Genomic DNA, 24124 nt, shown 5'->3' on the forward strand with positions numbered 1-24124 from the left:
GTAAAGTACTTTAGAAACTGCATTTAGTATAATTATGATTTACTTCAAGGCCTTTTTCCATGTTTAATGTATTTTTTAATATTTATCTAGACGTTTTGAGATTCCCTGCTGCTCCTGTCTTTACTTTAAGACTCATTTCTCTTTTTTCCTACAGATTTTTATGGATTGATTATGAAGTATTGATAAAGTCAGGAGATAAAACTGGTTTAAAATGAGTGAAAACTCCATTAAATACATAGAAAACTTGCAGAACAGTTGATCAATATGTGGATATGTGGATTACTTTAGTAATTGAATATTTTGATGATATATTGGATAAAAATTATTCAGTTATTGCATTGAACCTTAATAGATACAGTTTCAGAAACTCATTGAAAATGCAGATGATTAAATTCATTTTTAAAATAAGAAAATAAACATTTTATTGCCTAAAATCAACATTTGATCTTTTGTAGCAAAGGATGGATCTGCTGTGAATCAGCTGCACCTCATCTAAAACTACAATCCACGAAGAAGACTACTTCCTGTCGTCTTCTTCAAGGTTTCGGCCAGGAGTAACATCCGGGTGTTGATCACGTGACTCCTGTGATAGAAAGACGTCTTCACGAAATACGTCCATTTCTATATGGCTGAAGAAAAAAACCACCTCAACCTTTTGATATAAAAAACGTGTTTTTCTTTTTTTTTATTGTCACGTTTCCATTAAGCGAATTTATTTGCGTCATTTCGATTTGCGCAGTTCCTAGTTGATAAAAGCGCAACCATTTATGATTTAATGGAAACAGCGCATTGTTACATGTGGACAAAGATTTGCGCACACTGGTGGAGGAACCGCAGTTGTTGCGGGTTAGAGTCCGCCCAGCAGCGACCCGCCCGCCCGCTGCGCAGCGTGGGAGTGGGCGGCCGGCGGCCGGGTGGGTGGGAGCCGCTCCGCTGGGCTCCACTCCACTCCACGGTGATGTAACAGGAAGCAGTGGGCTGACTTCCAACGTCAAGCTGAAGCCGCCGGAGCTGCGCGCAGAGCTGCCGCAGATCCGAACCGAGCCGAACCGGACCGGACCGGAGGAGCGTGATCGGATCCGAACCGCTGCGGAATAGCCGTGACCGGTAAGGAAGCTGGAACGGGTCGGGCTTTGTTGGGGTTTGATCCCTTGCTGGCGGCGGTACCAGTCCGTTTGGACCTCCAGTTCTGCTGATACGAACAGAAAAGGGTTCGGGCTTTTATTCTGGACCTGGATCCGTCCTGGTTCTGGTTCTGCAGTCAGGAGAAAATCCGCGGATTGAAGCTCCGATTTTCTAAAACCTTCCATTGATTGTCTGCTGGTGCTGAGTCAGCAGAACCGCCGAACCCGACCGAGCGCGTCCAGAACCTCCCGGTCCGGCCGTCAGCCGACCGCTCGGTCCGGTTACATAAGACCGAACCGGACCATCCAGAGCCGGACCTGCTGGCTGGGTGATGAAGAGGAGCAAATGATGATGATGATGATGATGATGATGATATGGTGGAGGTTCTGGTTGAACTGGACCTGCGGTCTGGTTCTGGTCCGGATGTCAGAACCGCTGAAAAACCCAACAGATTAAAGATGAGGAGTAAAAACCAACAGAAATGATTTATCCTGTTAAATCTGAGAAATAAACCAGGTTTTCACCACAAATGTTCCAAACTAAAAAGGTTAGAAAGCTGAATGTTTAGTTCATAAACTAAATATTTACATCTGAGCTAAGATTTTAATTTGGAATTAAATATTCACATAAATAAATGTTTTAATTTATAAATATTTTGCTCAGAGCTAAATATTAAAATCCAAACAAAAATTTAGGAAAAAATTAGCTTCTGCCTTAAATATTTAGTTCAAAAGCTAAATATTTAACTCCAAGCTAAAGATGTTGTTCATGAGATAAATATTTAGTTATGAAACAAAATATTTAGCTTAACTAAATATGTTAGAAGCTAAATATTTAAATCTGTCCACATTTTTAGTAGTTAAATAGTTTCTAAATAAATGAACATACAGAAAATATGAGTTTTATTCTCCTATAAGAAACTAAATAATCCAGATTATTGCTCTTAGTTTTCATGGAGTATTTTTTCAGACTCCAGCCGATAATCTGGAGCCGATGCTTCCTAGATTTTTATAATCCGTGACCCGTAACCCCCAGAGTGTGGCTGATGTTTTATATGTTGACAAAGCGGCTGGTAAACGGGGCCTGATGGCGGCGGCCATGTTTCCTAAATATCTGCCATCTTTGATCGCATGCAGGCGATAAATCTGAGTTTTTACTGGTCAGTATTTCAGGAAAGCTTCACTTTCCTGAAATAATCTAGGTTAATCCGCCTTTGCTGCTTCAAAAGTAGATTTTAATGGATGTAGAATAAAATCAGCAGGAAGAAAACTGGTGCAAATAAACCGAAAACATGTGAAAACTCAGTATTTTAATGAAAAACTGCTGATTAATAATGATATTAATTAATTAGTTATATTAATTAATATCAATAGTTATCAAGCTGCTGCATCTTTTTATCATCAGGGCTTCGTTGTTTTGGTTTATTTAGTAATTGTACTAATTTTGGTTACTGAGGACTGTTTAGGTTTTTAAAACTACGGCGAGCAGAAAGGCGCCGTAACCATAGCAACCGACAGCCGCCGCTGCTAATCGCTAAAGAAGAAATTCAACGACATTTAAACATGGCTGCTGCTGAGCACTTCCTTGTTTACACTGTAAAAAAAAACGGTGTTTTGTATTCGTCAGATCCATGTTTGTTTTGAAACACGGTTTATTTGATCCTTTGATCTTTAATTTGATAAAATATCAGATTCTCCGAATGGTGGAAAACGCAGCGACGCGCTAAAGATCATGATCCTACAAATTATTCACAGAAAACCCGACGGGCTGCAGAGTTTTTAAGAGAAAATGAGAAGTTGATCTACAAACTGTTTAGAAAACAGCCAATCAAGAAGCTCCATTTACCTTCCCTGGCACTGATTGGTTGAAAGCTGAGATACAGGAAACTGTAGATGCTAGTTTCTGCGGTTGAGCTAAGACGTTTGTATTGATGCGTTTTAAAGTGTATTTGGTGTTTGAATATTAAAATACGCAGTCAGAAGTACTGTTAGGGGAAATCTTTGGTATTTCAGTCGATAAATTAAGTTTATTTGTGCAGCACATTTTCAGCAACACGGCAGTTCAAAGTGGTTTACAGCAGGAAAACATAAAAAACATAATCTTTATTCTAAAATTTATTTTAGGTTTTTATGAAAGAAAGTTGTTTTCTGGTGTCTGTTGTTCCTCATAAACACTGATGATTCACTGTTTAATAAAATAAATTACAATCAAATGTACATAAAGGATATGAACACTTTAACCAAATTACTCCAAAAAAATAAATAAAAATATTAATATATTTTTAAAATTGTATGGTTTTTAATTCAAATTTTTGTATTATATCTAATATTTCTTGTCAATAATTATAAAATGTACTTTAAAATAATTTATTGGAATTATTTTAAAGTAATTTTCCCATATTTTGTTTGGCTGTCAGTCAATTTATCAAGCTATCATAACTAGCGAAGCTATCATAGCTAGCGAAGCTATCATAGCTATGATAGCTAGCAAAGCTATCATAGCTAGTGAAGCTATTATAGCTAGCGAAGCTAACATAGCTATCATAGCTAGCGAAGATATCATAGCTGTCATAGCTATCATAGTTAGCGAAGCTATCATAGCTATCATAACTAGCATAGCTAGCTTAGCAAGCATAGTTCAGAAGCACAAAATAGAAAAGTTTCTAAGAGCAAAGAGACGCGTTCAGCAGCTGTTCTGAGGAAACGCATCTGCAAAAAATCTAAATGGCCGACTGAAATCAGAAAGTAAGAGTTAGCATTTATGCTAAAGTAATAATAATTTAATATTGAATAAAAGTAAGAAAAAAGCATGGAAAGGTCTAGTCAACTCTTTAGCTAAACAATGAAGTAACATTTTTAAATTATATATTTTCTAAGAAAGACCGAAATGTGCCTTTAGTTTCTGGTTTTGCTTAAAGTTAAAATATTTTCCATGTTGCATTTTGTGCTGCTTCCTGCTCCGTCTCTCCGCTGACCTCATAGAGAAGTTATCGTGTATCATCTGCCTCATGGCCTGCGGTCGGCTCTGGATTCAGTTTCACGGATGTGAAACCTTTTGAAATGTTTTATTCCTCTCATGCATAATAAAGAATAAAGGCTGGTTCCCGCTGACCCGGTTCTGGTTCTGATGTGGTTGACGTCGTCCTGGTTCTGGGTTCAAGGAACACTTTGAAGATAATTCTGTTTTTATCTTCAAACAGCTGAGTCTGAGTGTTTTTACCGTCTCTGGGGAATTTCAGTAGGAAGCTTGAAGGTTTATGTTGCAGCGTTTTCAGTCTGACGCTGGCTGTTAGCTAATGGCTGCGTTTGTCCTGCTAGCTTGGTCAGCTGTGAAATTATTATTATTCTGAAGCTCATGAAGCTGCAAAATGGCTGCAGATAATCAGTTTTTCATAAAAATTTCAAATTACTTTTAAAACATGCGTTAACATTTGATTCCAGTGGAAAAGTTTTGATCGAGGCCCATTTGAATGTGTTGAAGCGATGCTAGCCGCTAGCCGCTAACTGCTAGTTTTCCAGTTTAATTATTTTCTCTAATCACTAGAAACTAGACCAAAAATACTCTAAGATCTTGTGTTTTCTTTAAGCCTAGAAATAATTTATTTTCTGTCTCGGTTTTCTACTGAAACTCAGAACTGAAGGCAGATTATTGGTGCAGATTGTTGTATTTTCCAGACGTTGTTTCATCGATCTGATTTATAACCAGCCTGTTTGTCTAAACAGTGCCGTCGTTGTTCCCATTTTTTTCATTTTTTTGTCTTTCTTTTGGCTTGAATCATAATTAATCAGTGAACTGACGGTAAACGAATCTTCACCTGTTGAGTTAATCGATGGACTCATGAGCTGCGATTAAAAGATGACATCTGGTTTCTGTTCTGCAGATCTGAAGCTTTTTCTGTTTGAGAAGATCAGAGGAAATATTCCCACTTCAGAATATTAATAAGGAAAAAATGAATAAATCATTAATGGAGAAATGCTGCACGGAGTAAAAGCTGGTTCGTTTAAGACTTATTTCTTTACACACTTCAGTGAAAACCAATTAAACGTGCCCACCACTGGTAGTAACGTTGTCATAATTAGCTAAAGCGCTAAATGAAAAATTAGCTTCCCTATGAGCAAAATTAGCTTATTAGTGGAGCCTATTGACCTCTGGTTATTGCTCTCTGAGGTAAATAGTAAAACCTTAGCTTTAGCTTTGGGGAATGTAAACATGTCGTCACGATGAATCAAAATTCTTCTGACGATGAAAAGAAATTCATGAAAATGTTGAGCAGTTTGAGAATTTTCCCACTTTCGCTCCGTCTTTGTGGACGCCTTTGACAGATCCCTGAACCTGGTGAAGCAGATCCTCCCCTCTGTCCTCCAACATCACAGCCTTTATTAGCCGCTGTAATTTCTACGGTTTTGTTTTTGCAGTGTCTCGGACTCTCAGTCGGATATCCTGTCGGCCGGTTTGTCCAGAGTTATTTTTGTCCCTGCGTTATCCGAAGGGAATCGGGGCGATGGCAGCTGACCGGGTTCAGCTGCTGACAGAGTTATGAAGGAGTGAAAATGGAGCCTTGTTGGAATATTTCAGAGCTGATCTGGATTTTCTCCACCAGTTCGAACCGCTGAATCCGCTCTGCACCTGCAGAACGCGGTTTTATTTTTGACCTGGATATTTTTAACTCAGTATTTGTGCTATTTTTTCCTTTGCGCAGCTCAGAGGGTCATCTTTCTGGGAAGACCCTGTTGTAACGTCAGGACAACCGTCCTGTTTTCCAGCTTCAGTCAACACCTCAAACAGCAGCTTCATAATCCAGATTATCTCTGAGATCCAGATTTAAATCTGATATTTGGACAATTCAAATACAAACTTAACAATTAGCTCCAGACCAAATATTTGGATTGAAGCTAAATGTTTTCTTTACAAATGCAATCATTATCTAGATTAGAGTCAACTAAATATTTAGCTAAATTTGATCCAAATATTTGTAGCTGTATATTTAGCTTGCTAGCTAAATATTTAGCTCTGGAATAACTGCATAATTATGTAGCATGCAGCTAAATAGCTAAATATGTACAAACTAAATATTTCACTTGCTAGCTTAATAGCTTTTTTTCTTTTTTTTTAGCTTGCCAACTAAATAGTTAGCTGGTTAATTAATCATTTTTTCCCTTATGAGTCTCATGGATCTTCCAGTCAGATTAAGCTACTGGATGTCAGAGTGTTTGTGTGAAACGCCGGGAGCCTATTGGGAACCTCTGAGGTCCACTGAGTCCACCGGACGGATGAATTATGTTGTTTATGTTTCACTTTAATACAAATGAGTCCAGCCCTAATTTACTCATCCAGCTGGGAACGATGTTCCTCTGCTAGTCATAACTCTGAGCACCTTTGACCTCCACCAGTTGCCTTGTGGTTTTGTATTTTCACTGGGACTGCCAGTAGCTGAGAGGAGACAGCATGATGCTTCAATAAGCCAACTGGACTTTCTCTGTCGTTTCAAACGGCAGAGGGAAGGAGGAAGCTCAAACCTTCACCAGCGTCTCTCAGCCCGGGTTTCTAATCCAGACAAAGACGGAAAGAGGAGCAGCTAAAGCAAAAGAGCAGGATTAGCAGAGCTAGCTAACAGTTGATGGATTCATTCAGGACATGGTACAGCATTGATCTGTTAGCATGTTTGCACAACACAGTTTTCCTTTAGCGCTTATGCTAACTTTGACAATGTTTAGCACAGTTAGCTTCCCCTAAATACATGTTGGGGAGAATTCGACTTAAGAATTTTTTAAATAGTTACAGTTTATATTCATGCTCTTACTTTGAAGGGCATGAAGTCTGTTTTGTATCAGCTCCACTTTAGCATTAGCTTATGCTAAGTACCTTGTAGCGCTTTAGTAGTAGGGGAACCAATGTTTATGATTTGTGCTTTCAGGTTAGCCCCGCTAACTTTTTAGCTAGTGTTGCCCACCAGTGGAAGATATAATAGGTAGCAAAGTTAGCACTATAGCATTAGCTTCCACTCCATACCGTGTTGGTGTAGCACTTTAGCATTAGCGTAGTTAACGTTTATGATTAGTGCTTTTGTGTTAGCGCAGCTCATTTTTAGCCCAAATCCAAATTAGCAATTAATTCATTCATAACTCCTTTATTTTCACTCAAAGTTTAAACAAATTTTCAAATTTCAAGTTTGTAATCAGAATTACCATTTAAACTGCAGCCATCTTGTCATAAAACCCACTTTGATGCAGCTGGAATTATAATGTTTGGTGCTGGAAAACATTAAAGATTGAAATCGTGAGGAGAAGTTCAGCACCGTGTTTCCTTCTGCCTTCCTGCTCATCAACATTTAATCTGAGCTTGGAGTGAAAACGGACCGAGGCGGTTCTGACCCGGTACACAGGGCCAAATTCACAGTGACAGGTTCTTCCAATATTCATATCGTTCTGGGATTCCTGTTTCTTCCTCCGGCCGTCTGTCTCTGCAGCTTCAGGGACCCAGTGAACATCAGGAGCAGCGGTGTCCAAAGTGCGGCACAGGGGCCTTTTGTGGCCCTTGGACTGATTTGTGCGGCCCCCAGCTGCAACTCAAAGATCCAGAAGGAGAATTTTAATCTGTAATCAGGGGAAAAATTTGGAGAAACTTTTACTTTGCTGCTGCAAAATCAGCTTTTATTTTTTATTTAACTCGGCTAAATATAACAAATGTTTTGAATCAAAGTCACCAAAATCCTGTTCTGGTTACTGGAAATAAAGTTTAAAAGAAACTGAAAACTAGATGATTTTCTTTTAGTGCAGCAAACATTAAATCTGCTACAACATTTTGGGGTTATTGTAGAAAACAAGAGGCAAATTCCTCCAAAAATCTGAGAGTAATAGAAATGTTCTATTAGTAACCGGATCCTGTGTGGGATCAGGTCTCTGCGGTAAGCGGATCCCTTGTCGGATCGGGTCTCTGCATCGGATCGGGTCTCTGCGGTAAGCAGATCCCTTGTCGGATCGGGTCTCTGTGGTAAGCGGATCCCATGTCGGATCGGGTCTCTGCGTCGGATCGGGTCTCTGCGGTAAGCGGATCCCGTGTCAGATCGGGTCTCTGCGTCGGATCGGGTCTCTGCGGTAAGCGGATCCCATGTCGGATCGGGTCTCTGCGGTAAGCGGATCCCGTGTCAGATCGGGTCTCTGCGTCGGATCGGGTCTCTGCGGTAAGCGGATCCCGTGTCGGATCGGGTCTATGCGGTAAGCGGATCCATGTGGGATCGGGTCTCTGCGGTAAGTGGATCCCGTGTCAGATCGGGTCTCTGCGTCGGATCGGGTCTCTGCGGTAAGCGGATCCCGTGTCAGATCGGGTCTCTGCGGTAAGCAGATCCCTTGTCGGATCGGGTCTCTGCGGTAAGCAGATCCCTTGTCGGATCGGGTCTCTGCGGTAAGCGGATCCCGTGTCGGATCGGGTCTCTGCGGTAAGCGGATCCATGTGCGGCCCTCTGGTCGCTGGCACGCTGCGCAGGGTGTGGGTCTGATGACTTGAACACTCTGGTATCTTTTTATTGTCTGCCGTTAAAGCTGGAAAACAATCGCCTCCCTCGGCTGCGTGTGTTTGGGAGAATCGGGTTCTTGTCGCTTTTTCCCACAGAATGACCGTATTTTTCTGGTTTTTGCTTCCCAGCCGTCGGTTGCTGCCCCGTCGGTCGTTTCCCATGCAATGGACTCGCTCCATCCACTGAGATGCTGCACTGCAGCTTTTGACCGTAAACTGAAGGAATGTGGACTTATGGGAAACGTGCTCTCAGAGGACCGGCCTGATCAGACACGGCCTCATACGGACAGACGGAGGGAGTTTCCATCGAATAGGCCGGAGCAGAAAGAAGATCAGCAGACAGGAACATCTTCCTTCCTTCCAGACAGCAGAAACACATTTACACTTTGTTGGTTTGTGAAAAACAAAACGAGTTGCTGCAGCATCTAAAGCTGAAACATTTTAGCTACAAGTGATTTAATTGTTTTTCCTTCTGTTGCTGATATAATTCAGATGTTGAAACTGAGGCAGAAATTCAGACTAAATGCCTGATAAATGCAGGATTACATTTTTTAGAGTTCTGCTCTCTCCTGAAGCTGGTCAGTTAGTCAGGCTGTCTGCTCCAGTAGAGCCCATAGTCAGCCATTAGCAGTTTAACAGCTGAGTGATGGGTGCACTGTAAAAACTGACTGCCTCTGTTGGTTAAACAAACATATTTTATCTCGTAAATTCCACTTTATATGTAAGACAAAGAATTGGTGGCAATTCGACTTTACAAGAGTAAAGTCGAAATAATACGATAATAATGTGAGAAGTTATGATATTGCTGGAATAAAGTTGAAATAATGAGGATAAAGTCGCAAAAATTAGCATATCCATGAGTAGCTGTTAGCTGCTAGCTTTAGTATAAATAGACTGTAGTCTTTTTATTAGCTTGACTGATTAACTTTACTTTGGGTTGCTGTTAATCTCTTTATAGATATTAGCTTGACTCTGATTAGCTGCTAGCTTGACTCTGATTAGCTGCTAGCTTTGCAATGAGTAATTTGTCTTTTAGTAGCTGTTAGCTTGAGCCTTGTTAGTATGACCAAACACTTTTTCTGTATTTTTTTCTACTGGGTCCAAATGGAAGCTGTCGCGATATTATTATGCTTTTTTAATTAATTGTCCCCTTACCCTCAGTGACATCTGTATTCATAAAGTTAAATCAATAACACTGTAAGCTTTATGGAAATAGGCAGAACTTGGATTCCTTTCGCCATCCAGAGACTTCCTGGTTCCTGGTTGCCTCCTGTGGGAGAAGCTGCTAGCTTTGCAGCTGCTAGCTAGTGATAGTGGGACACCGATAAGGACGGCAGGGATCTGGCAGCAGGTGAGAAGACGGCAGATGTTGAACAGGCCTTGGATAACGCTGTGCATGCGAGCAGACGTCATGGGTGATGTCATCTCCTGTGTCTAGTGTACACGGCTACCCACCCAGGTGAAACTCTCTGAGGGACTCCAGATAAAACGGGCCACCCACAGTTCACGTGGCTCGCGCAGATCAATGTTGTTGTTCTTCAGTGGAGGTCAGACTTTCAGCTTTCAGCTGCGGCTAGGGAACAAAAACTATGACATAGTGGAATAAAACAAAGATGTTCTGCTCAGATGAGACCAAACACTACGTGGAGGAAAACAAACATCGTACCCTGAACTCACCACCGTGGTGGCAGCAGGTTTCAGCAAGTCAAATTTAACACCTTTTTAATGCAACACTGAATCAAATTTAAGACGGAAAAACTATGGATCTAGTGAATATAAATATAGAAGTAGCTGCTAATTTATGTGGCTAGCTAGCATGTTAGCAGCTACTGAACAGTAGCTTCAACCGCCTCGAGTTACAGAACGCAACGAAGATGTTTGTACATTTCACAAACGTCCCACAACAACAACAAACACCACAAATACCAGAATATACCAGATTAATAGCCCTGAAACGACAATATTTAAAACCTGTGATTAACATATGTAAGGCTGACTATTTAAATTAATTTAAGAGGGTTTACACACCTCACAGTCCGGGAGACCTGATTCGATTTTGGTCAATCAGCTGTTGTTCCCCTGTTCAGCTGTTGTTCCCCTCCTGTCCTGTGGGGGCGCTGGACCAAGAACCACTGAAGGAAACGACACAAAGACCTCTTAAGACACTGAGCACAACTTCCTATTTCGCGAGCAACAAGCACCCAGCTTAGCAGTGGAGCAGTTAGCTTGTCTTCTGATATTTTGACGCCTACTGGCCACTCGCTGGACTCTGATTAGCTGCTAGTTTTACTATGAGTAGCAGCTAACAGCTACGCTTGTATCTTGTAGCTTCTAATTAGCAAGTAGTTAGCAACTTTAATCAGCCGCTAGTTTTACTATGAGTTGTAGCAGCTTCTCAGTAGCTGTTAGCTAAGCTCTGCTTAACTTAGCTTTACTCTTTAACAAAATTAAAATAAATGTTCAAAGTTTATGTTCAGTGGGGTTGAACATAAGAAAATGCATATTTTTAAAAATGAAACACTTTCTAGTTTAACTGTGATGGAAAGCAGATGTTTCCGTTCATGGAGTCACCAGAGACTCCGGCTCATCCTGACTGGTTTGACCAACAGAAAATGAAACTGAGCTGGATGAGAAAATGACTGTTTTGAAAAATGGATCTAATTTTATTAAATAAATTGACGTTAGGCCAATTAGAAGAACCGATCCGCAGCGTTTGCGTTGGGAAAGCCTTCTCTTGACGTCCGGTAGACGGGACTCAAACCAAGATTGGCCAAGAAACAGCTGGGGAACTTGGCAGGGCGGGCGCCGCCGTGTGTTTGTGAACATTTTCGTTGTGTATTTCCATTCATGCATGACGGAGCAGCTGACCTTCTAATGGCTGTTTCCAATTTGCAGATCACAGCTATGCTGTTCAGCCTCTGTCCCTCCCTCCCTGCTGGAGAAAGGCTCTTGTAACGCCGCGCAGCGACCTGGAGGTCAGATCCATCTGCGGTGCATTGTTGGACTAATGACCCCCCGCTCGCCTTCGCGTTTATTCCTCTGCATTCGCCCTGCTGCAGCCAGAGAATTTTGATTTGTTACCCAAACAATGCAAATTGGAGGTTGCTTGCTGCCAAGAATTATAGGTTGAGGAATCTCTCGTTGGCTTGTGTTGTTGGTTTCAGTAGAAACTGTTGTTATGTGGGGATGTAGCAGCAGATAGAGGAGCAGCATCGTCGTTTGAAATGAAAACCAGCTGGCGGCCGTCACATCCATGCTTGGCCCCTCCATACGCTGAACACGATATGGTGAGTGAGTGAACAAGGCCTCGCTCATAAAACCCAGCAGCAGATGTTCATCAGGTCACTGTGTTAAGATAGCAACAGCTAGCACCGAATGATATCAGCAAAGTACTCCTCTCTGCTCTTCAGGAGGTTCATATGTTTATGCCGTATTGTTGGAGAAAAAAAGTTGCATTAATTGCATATTTTATTCAGTTTCAGGTTCACCTATAACTCGCTGTTCATTAGAGTTTTCACTCCAGATAGACTCAGTTTGATTGGGGACCAAAGTTGCAACATTTGTTACACTGTGATTTTCTTTCTCTTTCACCTCCCTGCCTCTGGGGGCGCTGCACTGAAAGCCATTGAAGCAAATGGCACAAAATCCTCCAAAGAAGACCGAGTGCAACTTCCTACTTCACAAAATGCAAACAAAACTGGAGTCACATTTCATCAGTTAGAGGATTTCTCTTTTGTCTTTGATATGGGCTCAGGGTGCAGATTTTCCACCATTTTGTTTCTGTTTGCAGAGTGTGAGAGCTAATACCCTGTGATTTAAAAGTGTTCAAATGTTTATCATTGGATTTGCTTACATTGCTATTAAAGTTTTTATTATTTTTTCAGATTGAGGAAATTGTTTCCCCTTGACTCTGAACATCTATTAGCTTGTCTCTGATTAGCTGCTAGCTTGACTATGATTTTCTGTTAACTTCTCTCTGTTAAGCTGCTAGCTTTACTTGATTAGCTGTTAGCTTTTGTCTGAATATTTATTATGAGTCCCCTGTAGTTTGTCTCTCAGTAGCCTGCATTTATGTGTTAGCTTTACATTAGCTTGATGCTTTTTCCTGCTTCTGATCGTATTTAGTTGAATTTACACAGATTAGCCTGTAAAGTAGATGTTTCGCCTTGGAGCCCCAGTTGGTCCAACCAACCTCCAGAGCTCAGCCTTTAGAAGTGAAGGCCGTAAACACGCATGATTTACAGCGCCTGCCTCGGTTCAGGTTCGGCAACTGAATGCTAATGATGTGTGGCTTTTTAAAAAGCAGCAGACCGGCCAAAAATATGAGCTGTTTTCAGGAAGCATTCGTTGTTGTTTCTTCTTCCCTGGTGTCCCTTTGATTTCTCAACCCAATTCGCTGCAGGAGCTTCTTATTTTGAGTGACCCACACGATGCCTGCAGTTATTATCCAACAGTTTCCTCAGATTACACTGTTTTATATAATGTGCCTGTTTTTTTCAATTATGGCATGTTTTGTTTGTTTTTGATCATGTAAATATTGATTTACATTGTTTATTTTTTGACATTTGTATTCCTCCTGGCTAAAGTTACATAAATTGAAGTTTAGTCTAGGTAGAAGATCAGTGAAGCAGCTTTTCTGAGGGGTTTTAATTGTTTGTTGTTTCCTGTTTCAGACCTGAAGCTGGTGAATCATCGTTAGCTGACATGGCTGAGAGGAAATTAGACGGCTTCAGATGGAGCTGGATGGTCGCACTCATTCTTCTGTGCAACCTAAAAACAGTAAGACAACATAAAACATGGTCTAGGAATTAGATGTTATCCTGCTTTATCCACTCATGTTAGCATATTAGTCTATCACTAGCATGTTGACTAATATAGAATAACTATTCAATATGGAAACAGCAACACATAAGCAAAAATTAGCTAACAGACTAATTCTCCAAATTAAGCTAATGTCAGCTTGGTGTCATGGTTGAATGGGGCACCATGCTAAAATACACTAGCTCTAACTAGCATATGTATTATACAAATAAAAATAACTAGCACAGATTAACTCAGTTCTGTATGTTAAACTTAGTATTCGTATACAAAATGGTTAAAACGCTACTGTATCAAGCTAACACTGGTTGGTGGGCTATCGCTAGCATGCGGGCTATCACTAGCATGTTGACAAACAGAATAACTCCATTTAGTTTGTCAACAGCAATGTATAAGCAAGAAATAGTTAAAAGGCTAATTTTACCTATTAAGCTAACATTGGCTTATATGCTATTATGCTAACTAACATAGAATAACACTAACAACTTCAAAGAAAATTAACTAACATAGACTGACTCCATTTAAGTTAAATTTAGCTATCATATCAAAATGTGCTTATATACTATTGTAACTATCAAGCTAACATTAGCATGCAGGCTATCATGCAACAGTTCTCCATGTTGGATCTTCACTGGGTTTTTAAACTTTGACATTCCAGCTAAATGTTGTCCAACCCACTGAGTGCTGTAAAATAGTTTCCTGTTAAAGACCAGAGAATGACTTCCCGCTGCACTCAGTCATCAGTAACTAGTGGCTAACAGAGTTTGGTCCGGTCAGACGCTCCTGACTCTTCAGTTTTGACACTGTGTGGATTATTTGTTTTGCTCGTAACCTTGTATTTTCAGTTCCTGGTGAGGGCCAGCATGGAAGTGAATGAAAGCCAGCAGCAGCATCCCAACAACGTCTACCACGAATTTGGGATCACCAGGAACAAGATCGTCACGGCGCAGTTCGAGTGCTACCAGAAGATCATGAAGGACAACGCAAACGGCAGACATGGTAGCCTTCAGATTTCCCCTTACCTAGCAACTGAAGCAGAGCTCCAACATGTTTGGTCAGCTGGTTCTACAGCTGTACAATGGCTGCTGGAAAAGACAAGAAATTATATTAGTTGTTGACTTACTATCCAGAAAACACTTGCTGTATTCTTGTTGGTTGTGCAGGAGGCTCTACTAATGCCTTTCAAACATGTACGGTTGTATAATTGTAAACGTTGAGTTGGAGGGGGCGTGGCCAGCAGCAGCTTATTTAGATTTAAAGGGACAAGAGGTCCTAAAAAAAACCTAATTAGGCAAAACTGAGCAGATTAAAATTTTAATTTTGTGCAGAAAATGCAATGAACATGTTTTGTGTAGGCCATTGACGTATCTTCACCTGTCAAAGAAAGTGTAATAGGTCACTCTTAACGTATCTACTGCTAACATCTTGGAGGTCAAGTCCTGCTGGCTGTTTTGGTTGCAAAAGGTGATAATTTTATGTCTGATTGGTGGATTGTACTTTAAAAACTCGCCCGTTGAAGCATCTCTGTGGTTTTAGAGCCCATGTGTAATCGGACCTGGGATGGATGGCTGTGCTGGGATGACACTCAAGCCGGAGTCACGTCGGAGCAGCACTGCCCGGACTACTTCCAGGATTTTGATCCTTCTGGTGAGGAAAACAACAAACTAAACATTTCTGTCAGTTTCCTTTATCGTGTGGTGACAGTGGGAAGTAATCCTTCTCTTTTAACGGGAAAAACCGTGCTTTTTTTAAAACGTTTTTTGTCTTTCAGAAATGGTGACAAAGATTTGCACCGACAGCGGTCAGTGGTTTGTTCATCCTGAGAGCAACCGGACCTGGACCAACTACACGCGCTGCAACGAACACACGAACGAAGGAATCATGGTGCGTGACTTTACCGGAAAGGAATGACAAAATGATGCTGAAAAGGTCACACATTCAGAGAGAACAACATTATTGGGGCTTGTAGCTCACAATATTTCCATGTTCAAAATTTAAAAATACATGTAAAAAAAAACATTAAAAACAAAAACAAACTGCAAGTACAAGGCAGTGGAAAGCCTCGTCTGCTGGTAATGTATTAGGAATGAGCGCTAACGTCAAGAACTGCAATTTAAACTCAAAGATCCTGAGTTTAAATTCACATACATGTAATTTCTGTCCCAGTTCAGACCGGCGTCGTTACTCTGACGCCCACAGGCTTCAGCGCCCTGAGTATTTTTCCAAACATTTCTGTTGACAGAATATCAGGGAGCTGTGCAGCTGTCCAAGTCCAATCTAATCAGCTGTGGTTTCTCAGTGCCATCGCTGTAACAACTCGATTATGCCACTATTTTTAGTTGACATTTTGCTAGCTAGCTAGCAAGGATGTATTAGCATCCGTCAGGGGACAGGTTGTAGTTTGTAGTCTTCTTAAAAGGATCTTAAATTTGAGGAAACCCTGCCGGGCCTCCAGCAGGTTCACCAGCCGTGTTTAGTCGCTTTGATCAAACTCCAGTTCACTTGTGTAGAAAGTTCGGTTTGTTTGGTGAGTTGAGCGCTAATCGAACTCTGGTCTGATACAAACTTCAGTCTGGGTTCTGTTGAACTGAACTCTTAGTGGTTTGTATGTATATGTAAACGCCAAGCGGATTGGAGACCCTCCATAGTCAGGAGGTGGACCACAGCGCAGGGAATTCTGGGTAAATACCACCAAAACAAACGTGCTAGCCTAGCGCTAATGGGAGAAATGGCCCATGGTCTTTAGCCAAATACTAAAGAGAAATCCTCCAACAGTTAATATCTGACAACACTTTATTTTATGTTTACGTTTTGAGAAGAAGGAAGTTGCTCTCAGTGTCTTCAGAGGTTTTTGTGTCGTTTCCTTCAGTGGTTCTTGGTGCAGCGCCCCCACAGGCCAGGAGGAGAACAGGTTTCTCAAAGGGTTTGGTTGGTTTGACTCACAGCAGAAAGACAGAGAACCACAGCAGCTGGAGATGGAACAGATGATGAAGTTTTGGGTCCAACTGAACCGAGTCTACTTGACTATCGGGTGTGAAAACTTCCAAAACTGTTACAACAAAACGATTTCACCAAGTAACAAAAAAAGAAAATCAGTAAATATGAGCCACTGTGGAATAAGGCTCCCAGAACGAGAAGTGTGCACACACCTCCAGATTGCACCTTGGCTGGTTGATGAACAAGGAAGTGTTTGAAATTATGAAGTTGCACCTCATGGAGATTTTTTGACCCAATTTGTCTTCTGCTTCTTTCCAGACCGCAATGAATCATTTCTACTTGACCCTCATTGGACATGGACTCTCCCTGGTGTCCCTCTTCATCTCACTGGCTATTTTCTTCCATTTCAAGTAAGTTCCTAACACCAACCTGCTCCAAGTTTAGGTTTTATTCATTGATTCTCTTCTGAGTGGGTGAAAACATCTGGCTTTTCTTGCAGAAGTCTGAGTTGCCAGAGGATTACTCTTCACAAGAACCTTTTCTTCTCTTTTGTCCTGAACTCTGTCATCACTATCATTTGGCTAACTGCAGTGGCTAACAACCGGGAGCTGGTGCAAAGAAATCCAGTAAGTTCATTGTTTGGTTCAAATCCATCCAGTTTATTTCTGGTGTTTCAGTTTGAACTACTGCAAAAAAGCTGAAAGAATTTCAGGAACTACACAGACTGCAGTCAAAATCTCCCAAATTAACCCTGTTCACAACTCTAACTGCTGACAGCTCTCCTATGCTAGCTCTGCTAACCATGCTAATGTCGTTTAATATGCTAACTGCATCAACCGTGTTGGGTTTCCTAGTTACACTAAACATTGACGCTAACTGCCTCAACTGTTTACAATGCTAACTGCATTAATCATGCTAACTGTTCCAGATATGCTAACTATGCTAATAATGTTATGCATCCTAGCTAAACAAACCATCCTAACTGTGCTGAATATGTTGAATGCGCATTACTCGAAGTAAGACATAAAATTAATCTCTTTAAACTAAAATTAACTATATATTTGTTTTGTCTGGTTAAAACATTAAAACAAGAAATTTTCTTGTTAAAATAAGAATGTTTCTTGTTTTTATGTGATATAAAACTCATCTAATTCTCATTTTAACAAGACAGTTTCCAGTTAAAACGAGAAACAGAATTTATTTCCAGTCTTTGGCAGTTATACTTTTCCATTAAACATTCAGTTATGAATGTTTTATTTCCTTTCCAACCAGAGTAACAGCTGATTATTGTCTGTTTTTAACATGTGTGACTTAGTAAAGAAACTGCTGGTATGTTTTTCTGCACCCATCATGTCTGATGTTTTTACATTACTGCTTCGTGTTTCTGTAGATGAGCTGTAAAGTGTCCCAGTTTATCCACCTTTACCTGTTTGGCTGTAATTACTTCTGGATGCTGTGTGAGGGGATTTACCTTCACACGCTCATCGTGGTGGCCGTGTTCGCCGAGAAGCAGCACCTCATGTGGTATTATCTGCTCGGCTGGGGTAAGTGGCGAAAAAATCCACTAAAACTCACCAGAGCAGCGCACAGCTCCCAAAAATATCACTCACATAAAAGTAAAGAATGTTTAGTAAAAAGTCTACTCACAAGGGTGTAAAGAAAATGGATGGATGGATGGATGGATGGATGGATGGATGGATGGATGGATGGATGGATGGATGGATGGATGGATGGATGGATGGATGGACATCATCAGACCATCCAAAATAGAGGAAATTTTGGCATTTTAGGGACTGAAATGACAGTAATTCATATAAATAACAAAAATAAAATAAAAAAATCAGGCAAAAGAAAAATTTTCCAAATCAGTTTCTTTCAAAACAAAACTTGTGAAAAGTTAATAGAAACTGCAGGTGTGTGTCTGTGTCTGGTGGATTTTCGGTTAAAACATGTTTGTTTTTCATCCAGTGGGTAGAAAATACATACATTTTACTCCAGTAAGAGTAGAAATATTTCATGATAAAATTACTTGAGTAAAAGTAAAAAGTAAAGCACAGTAAAAATACTCAAGATTTAATTACACCATTGATTTACTCAAACTCCAGTCTGTTTGTCTATTGTGAAGATCCGAATTCGTAATTTAACCAAAAAACAACAAAAAACTCCGGTCCTAAAAAAACTCTGCCTCGGTTTGGGTTAGAATGATATGAACACTAAGCAGACCAGAGACCGCTCCAAAAGCAGGAAGTGGACTACAGCGCAGGGCATTCTGGGTAATATATTAAATAAACAGCGCTGCTCTGTTGCCGTGGCAACGGGTCAGCTGGGTGAGGACAAGCAGAATATAACTGGTTTAAAGTTGTTCTTCACCTTGTTTATCAGTTTATTTTCTCTTTGCTGTGGCGCAGCCGCTATAATTTTTAAATAAATGATAAATGTAAAATTAAATTACTGATCAATATAAAAGATACATTTGCTTAGTCCCGTTTTTCAGCTTGACAGAAACCCAACTGTTTATTGATTTATATATGTATTTTACACTCGGCAGTTTTCTTGGCTTTAATTTAAGCCGTGGCCATATAAGCCGTATAATTTAATTTTAATGAAATCGAGTAAGAAATGAGGCGCTACGATCATTTAGTTCAGGTTCCTGCTCGGGCCGCGTTGGAAGCTTCTGGTTTTGCGGACATGACTCAGTGACTCGCAGTAATGGCGGCTGCAGGAGCGACGCTAGCGTTAGCGGCTAACAGGCGACATCCAAACCAGTAAATAATCAGTGGGGAAATCCTACAACCGCTAAAATCTGACTGTACTCCATTGTTGTTTCTCTTTTGTACGAAGGAAGTTGCGTTCAGTGTCTTCAGCGGTTCTTGAGTTGGTTTAGAGAACCGCCGCAGCTCGAACTGTTACAAATGTTGTAATTTTGGTCCATAATTAAACCGAGTCCGCCGGACTGTCAGATGTGGAAAAAACCCGACAAGTAAATAAAAATAAAATGAAAGAAAGTTGCTCTAGTAAATGTAACTAGTTAGTTTCAGAATAACAGCAACTAAAGCTTAATTTTATTTTTTAGGCTTTCCTCTGATTCCTGCGTCCATACACGCCATCGCTCGGACCTACTACTACAACGATAAGTGAGCCTCAGATAGTAAAATGTTCTGTCTGTTTTTGTGCCGGACGTTGTTGCCTAAACTTCTCCTCTGTTCGCTCCTGCAGCTGCTGGATCAGCTCCAAAACGTCGCTGCTCTACATCATCCACGGCCCCATATGTGCAGCTCTGCTGGTAAGATGAAGTCAGCGTGTCGGCTGATCCGCTCCGGGTTTCTGTTGCACAATGGTTCTGGTTCTGGCCTCTGCTGTGTTTAGGGGGGTTAATTGTGTTTGTCTTGTGAAATCGATTCATCTGCCCTCCCAGGCTTGTTCTGTTTTGTAGGAATCTATCAGAGCAACGGGACGAGTTCCAGTTCCATTTCATTTTTCAACTCTGAAACTTTTGCTGCTTGTTTTTCTGAGTAAAACATCACACAGATCTAAACTATCTTATTGTTTACATCTGGGAATTTGGATGCAGGGAGGAAGTAATCCCATCTAAACCAGGGGTGCCTAAAGTGCGGCGCATGGGCCATTTCTGGCCCCTGGGTTAGTTTTGTGAGGCCCAAATTTGGCTCTCTGACACTTTTTGTAATATTTTAGGATGGGATTTTCCATGGAAAGGTTAAATCTTCTTAAACGGAAGATGTTAAGTACAAGACAAAGATTTTTTTCTTTAGCCTTTTTTAATCTCCTGATAAGTAATATCACAAACATTTAACAAGATTTTACTCAAAACAAAAACAAACTTGGTCACACCCATTCATTATATTTGGCCAAAAACAGAAAAGTTTGTGGAAGAAAATTTTTATTTTTGTTTCTGGAAAAAATATAAACTTAAAAATTGTAACATAATAATAAAAGTAAAATATTACATCTTTTATTTATTGTTGTGTAGGTAAAAGAAATAATTCACAATATTTAAAAATATTTTTGTAATTGGGGGAAACGATAAAGATTTGGCCCGTTAAACTTTGGAGCAGACAGTTTGGACAGCGCAGAGTTAAATCCATAGACACTAAAACGAGGTTTTACAGAGCAGTTTTAAAGAGACGGAGTACTTTATAAAACACTCTGAACTTGTTTCTGTTCTGTCCTTCCGGCTACAGCGAACACATTTAGGTCACCTAACCTGAAAACAGAGCTGCGCTTTGCTAACGAGCAGCAGAGTCAGCCAGCAGCCTGATGAGGAGTATTTGTGTTCCTCCAGGTGAACCTGTTCTTTCTGCTGAACATCGTCCGGGTTCTGATCACCAAGCTGAAGGTGACGCACCAGGCCGAGTCCAGTCTGTACATGAAGGCGGTCAGAGCCACGCTCATCCTGGTTCCTCTGCTGGGGATCGAGTTCGTCCTGCTGCCCTACAAACCCGAAGGACGCGTCTCCTCCGAAATATACGACTACATTATGCACATACTGATGCACTACCAGGTGAGACGGGCCAGACTCATCTGATTTATTATTAAATAAAACTCATTCATCTCTTTTCTGTCATAAAATAGGATAATAATAATTACTATTATTATTATTTCACTTAAATAAAGTGATGTTTCCTGTCTATTCCTACAAAGGAGAATTAGGACAAAACTAAGGAAAAAATAATAATTATGAAAATAAAAAAAGTCAATATGACGAGAAAAAATTGAGAACTACAAGAATAAAGTCAAAATAATATGACAAAAAGTCATGCTATTGAAAATAGTCTCAATAATACGAGAACATTACGTAACACGCGTGTAAAGTTGTAATGACAGAATAGTCAAAATATGAGAAAAAAGTCGTACGACAAAAAGTCTTGAGAATAAATTTGTAATAATACAAGAAAAAATCCATAATAAAAATGAGAGAAATCGCACGAAGTCAAACTATAGCATCTCAAAATAAAACGAGAATAGTCGGACGGCAAAAAGTTATATTGAAAATAGTCATAATGATACAAGAAAAAGTCATAAAATGAAAATAAAGTTGTGTGAGAAAAATTCCTATTATGAGAAAAAAAACTCGTATTGATATGAGAATAATGGAGGTAATCATAATAATGTGAGAATGTCAAACTGTAGTAAAAACACGAGAATAACATCATAATATGAGAAAACTACAACAAAAAGATATATTATGAAAATAAACTCGTAAAAATACAAGAAAAAAGTCGTAATGATACGAGAAAACAATTTTCCAAAAATGAATCTGAGAAAAACGTCAGAATGAGGCCAGAATAAAGTGTAATATTAGGAAGTAATAACTTTATAAATCCCTCACAAAAGAAATCAAAATGAGAAACGCTGAGCATCTTGTGACGTTACACTTTGGTATCAGTTTTACAAATTAAAAAATTCTTCACCTGCCAACAAATCAAATTATCATCAGTAGCAGGATGTTAAAACAGTCGAGCCTAATTTAAAAATAATTTTATCAAAGATTTGTTCTCATTAAAACAACTTTTTTCCAAGTAATTTACTATTTTTTTCTGGTATTTTTGTGTCCCTATTTTGCTAATATTATAACTTCATAATTGCAATTTCAGACAAAAATAAAAGCCTCTGTTGGTGGCAGCTTCCCCTTTAAGAGGTTTGTTTACGTTGCATCCCAGGGAGGAACAACAGGAAGGAAGGCGGGAATTATCTGAAAGCTGTTGGATGTTGATGAGGCATTATCTGATCGCTTCTCCCAGCAGGAAAATATCTCTCGCAATAGGAAGAGCCAATCCCTCCCTCCCAGAATGCATCTGTCTCAAATCCTGATGCTTTCTACTTTCAGCAGCTTGAACTGTTCCCTTACAAAGAGCCTAACTCATGTTTTTCTCATTCCAGGGTCTGCTTGTGGCAACCATCTTCTGCTTCTTCAACGGAGAAGTAAGAACTTACAGCAACTCTACCTTTAGCTTCAGCTAAGTTCTTTAGCATATTAACTCAAATCAGAGATCTGACCCAAAAACCCGATGGTCTGGAAGACTTTGTAACATTTGTTACATTTTCAGCGAACCATTAGAAAAACCTGTTCCCCTGCTGGCCTGTGGGGGCGCTGCACCAAGAACAGCTGAAGGAAACAACACGAAAACATAACTAGCACCTAGCTTTATTACGTAGCTGTTAGCTTGACCTCTGTTAGCGATTAGCTGACCCTGATTAGCTGCTAGCTTTAATATGAGCAGCAGGTTGTTTGTTTTGAAAAGTAAACAAAAATGGAGTAGAATCAGATTTTAGTGGTTGGAGGATTTCTCTTTTGTTTTTGGTGAAGACCACGAGCCGCGGCTAACGCTAGCAGAGCCGACATTTTCAATGGAGATAACCAGAGGAAAGACGGTGAAGTCGTTGATTTAATTAGTATTTTGGGTCATATTGCTCAACAACTTTAAAATTTATAACGGACAGTTACGCATGTCTACCAAGATGGCTGCCAGCTACAAATTCCTGGTGATGTCACATGAGAACTATGTATTGTTTTAAATAAATGCTCCATTTGTTTACGTTGCCTTTTCCTCTGGTCAGCCGTTTAAACAGGATCTCTAGACTGTTTGATGAGAAAAATGGGTTTCTGAATCAAAATCAAATCATTAAACAATGAAAGATTCTCTAGACATTAAAATGTCCATCATTTTTCTTTGTTTCTGAAGAACCAAACCCAGCCTGGCGTTAACTCCTCCAGGCTGGATAAACGTGCAGCTTTGTTGTTTTCCTAGTTAAAGGATGTGATTTGGAACCAAGTACAGATCATATATTTGACATTGTTTTCTGGCTTTGGTTTTGCATTTTTCACACGTTGATAAAAACATTTAATGAGTAAACTCTGCCGTCTAAACCGTTTTCAGGTCCAGGCGGTTCTGAGGCGGCACTGGAACCAGCACCACATCCAGTTCGGCAGCAGCATCGGGAACCACTCGGACGCCCTGCGCTCGGCCTCCTACACGGCCTCCTCCATCATCGAGGTGCAGGGCTGCTACTCCATCGATGGCCACACGGAGCACATGAACGGGAAGAGCTTCCACGACACGGACGTCTCCGTCCTGAAGTCGGACAGCACCTTCGCCTGACGCCCGGCTGCGCCCGCAGGAACGGCGCCGAGGAGCGGATCCAGCCTGGCTACGGAAACGCTCGCTCGTCTAGGCGAGGTGAGCGCGGCGCCGCTTCTCCGTCCTCCGCTCTGTTGACGGGTTCTGACATTCTAGCCATTCTTAGTGACTGCTGGATCATTGTCTTGGCGTCACGATGTGGACAGAAGCCGTTCGGTTTCACTGTAAGAAAACGCAAACTGTGCCAAACCCAACTCTCCGTTTGTTGTGTCCAAGTACTGGAGATGCATAGATTACAATCCAACGAAGCTGCGCCATCATCTTGTTTCTATGACAACGCATTAGGACCGCTGCAGACAGAAAAAGGCAATACATTTCTGAAAAAGAAAAAAAAAACTCAAATTTTGAGACTAATGTCAGATTTTTTTGGAAAAAATAAGAAAATCCCCTGAGCTCAAAAAGTTTAAAATTTGCAAAGAAACAAAAAAGTCGAAAATTTTCAATTTTACAAGCTCAGAAAATTTCCAGGTTAATCTCAAAATTTGTGAGATTTTTTTTTCTCAAATTGCCGACTTTTCAAGCTCAGAAATTTACACGATTTTCATAGAAAGCTGCTGAAGTTAATCTCAAAATTT

At 40.4% G+C, this 24124-nt stretch overlaps 1 protein-coding gene across 1 annotated transcript; it reads left to right on the plus strand.

The window, feature by feature from the left end:
* Nucleotides 1-912: 912 nt before the first annotated feature.
* On the plus strand, nt 913-23885 carry calcrla (calcitonin receptor-like a). Its single transcript, XM_015045138.1, has 13 exons — nt 913-1107; nt 13311-13416; nt 14301-14454; nt 14992-15102; nt 15227-15339; nt 16711-16802; nt 16892-17018; nt 17783-17936; nt 19466-19526; nt 19609-19675; nt 20693-20911; nt 22291-22332; nt 23289-23885. The coding sequence occupies exons 2-13, from the start codon at nt 13342-13344 to the stop codon at nt 23508-23510; spliced, it is 1437 nt and encodes a 478-aa protein (XP_014900624.1). The 5' UTR covers nt 913-1107; nt 13311-13341; the 3' UTR covers nt 23511-23885.
* The last annotated feature ends 239 nt before the right edge of the window (nt 23886-24124 follow it).

This window comes from Poecilia latipinna, unplaced genomic scaffold, assembly GCF_001443285.1.
Source record: "Poecilia latipinna isolate Pla-1442-1.1 unplaced genomic scaffold, P_latipinna-1.0 Scaffold709, whole genome shotgun sequence".
Taxonomy (NCBI): domain Eukaryota; kingdom Metazoa; phylum Chordata; class Actinopteri; order Cyprinodontiformes; family Poeciliidae; genus Poecilia; species Poecilia latipinna.